Source organism: Salmo trutta, chromosome 25 (genome assembly GCF_901001165.1).
Source record: "Salmo trutta chromosome 25, fSalTru1.1, whole genome shotgun sequence".
Classification (NCBI taxonomy): Eukaryota; Metazoa; Chordata; class Actinopteri; order Salmoniformes; family Salmonidae; genus Salmo; species Salmo trutta.
Genome location: NC_042981.1, coordinates 24,960,151 through 24,962,116, shown reverse-complemented (window position 1 = coordinate 24,962,116; position 1,966 = coordinate 24,960,151). Strand labels below are relative to the sequence as shown.

Sequence of the window (1,966 nt, the reverse complement as noted above, 5' to 3'; positions counted from 1 at the left end):
TTCAGATGACATTATTTATTAACATGTTTCAAGTTTTTCCAAGTTGTATAATGACTTGAAATAGAAAGGTGATTTCCATTCTCTCCATAGAGTAAACATCCAGCGCTGCTGCTCTCCCTGTCCAGTGCCAGTGATGGTGCTGCAGTCAGACAGAGGTGATACACTCAGTGGTACTGGTCAGGCACACTCCACAGTCACACCTCAGGGCTACAGGGTAGGTGTACATGGGGTCCACGTTGGCTGAGCAGTTAGGCAGCCGCACCGTCACCAGGCGGGTCTCGTTGTAGGTACACACACGCTGGTATGACTCTATGTAGGGAGGGTCAAGGACAGGCTTCTGAAAAGACACACAGAACCAGGGTTCATTTACATTAACATCTGTTCATTTATTTCAACAAGCTCCACAATTATGACTTTATAATAAAGTACTTTATTACTGACTTATTACGTTATTATGTCAGGGGTGGATTTAGCCTTTAGCCATGGTACAGTGATGCATTTTTCTTCAATAATCATCATAGTTTAGTTACTGTTATATTTTCCATTTGATTGATTTTGTTAACATCTACTGATTTCTAACACTTCTCTCCAGTCTGACTGCGTAGGACTCTCTCCCTCTCTCTGCCCTCACCTCCCAGGTCTCACAACGCCCCCAGCAGGCGTCGGTGGTGATGTGAAGCCCTCCACAGCCTGGTTTCCTGGCCAGGAAGGTGAACTCCCGGACGGCACAGCCAATGAAGCGGCGCAGGTTGACGGCTGAAGCCTGACTCAGTGTCTCTGGGTGAAGCCATGACCACAGCCCTGTACAGCACAGCAGCACAGCACACCACCTCCACACAGACACCACACACATCACATGGTTATCTCTAATGCCTAACATATTTCGCTCTTTCTCTATCTCACTTTTAGCAAAGTCTTCAAATAGTTAGAGTATGGCAAGTTAATGTCAATAGTATTTTTAGACTATATTGTTGGCATTTTAATGAAAACAATCAAATAAAAAAAACATAGATTGTTGACGAAACTAAAAACAACAACTAAAACATGAAATATTCCAGAGATCTCAGTGATTCCTGACCCTAACTTCATACAGAGTAAGTGTGACTGATCTAACTAAAGTGTTATAACTCACCACTGAGTACCTCTCCTCTGGGTCATCTAGGCTCACAACTGGTCTCACTGCAGTGGTTCTCCACTGGAGAAAACTGCCACTACTGAACCTCTGAATCAGGAGCTACAGTAACTCCAGTAGCTGTGATGTCTCTGACAGCAGAATCACCCGATAATGGATCCCAGGGAGGAACTCCCAGCTATTTATCCCAGCATCTCATGTCAATCAGGAGCCATTTAAGGCCTTAGTAACCACCATGTCTCTAGCTCCTGCCAGAGAGTCAGGCTCCTGTCTGATCCCCCTTAGGCCTGTCTACTCTGTCTCACCCATCAGCCCAGTCACCAATCAACTACAGACCATTAGCCTGATTAGGGATTGAGACTGGTCCTTTGTTCATAGCCATCCACATGGAAGAGGGGAGAAAACACTCATACCTGTAGATTAGACTCATTTAGCTGATTGACCTCAGGAACTGTTCTTACAGGTGAGAACCTTGCCCTGGAGCGCTAACTTTTACTATCCAGTTCAGTGCAAGTCTGTTATAATTTAGATGTTTTTTTTCTGCTATGACATTTTCACAGAGCATTTACTGTAGTTCTAACGTGTTTGTTGTGTGGATCCCATGGAGACAGAGGAATAATTCACGGTCTGGTCTGATGTATGGAGGCCGCAGTAGGGGAGATGAGAGCGAGAAGAGGGCTGAGTTTATTTGGGTGAGTAAGCACTTCGATCATCATTAAATCACCATTTCCCAAAGCCCTCAGGATACTGGGGATTGGAGCAGAATAACTCAAGTACTTTAGGAGATTAACCTCAACCTCCAACCAATTAGAGTTAGATTAGAATAGCAGGAAG

At 44.6% G+C, this 1,966-nt stretch overlaps 1 protein-coding gene across 1 annotated transcript; it reads right to left on the bottom strand.

Moving 5' to 3' along the window:
* Positions 1-1,449, bottom strand: LOC115162233 (glycoprotein hormone beta-5). The gene is made up of 3 exons (XM_029713351.1): positions 1,133-1,449; positions 632-830; positions 1-337 (listed from the first exon to the last, which is right to left on the bottom strand). The coding sequence occupies exons 1-3, from the start codon at positions 1,156-1,158 to the stop codon at positions 146-148; spliced, it is 417 nt and encodes a 138-aa protein (XP_029569211.1). The 5' UTR covers positions 1,159-1,449; the 3' UTR covers positions 1-145.
* Positions 1,450-1,966: the final 517 nt, after the last annotated feature.

Coding starts and splice junctions, on each gene's coding strand:
- LOC115162233 (XM_029713351.1), bottom strand. CDS start 1,158: ATGACCCAGAGGAGAGGTACTCAGTG. Junction 831..1,132: donor CAGAGGAGAGGTACTCAGTG/GTGAGTTATAAC, acceptor GTCTGTGTGGAG/GTGGTGTGCTGTGCTGCTGT. Junction 338..631: donor GGCGTTGTGAGACCTGGGAG/GTGAGGGCAGAG, acceptor GTGTCTTTTCAG/AAGCCTGTCCTTGACCCTCC.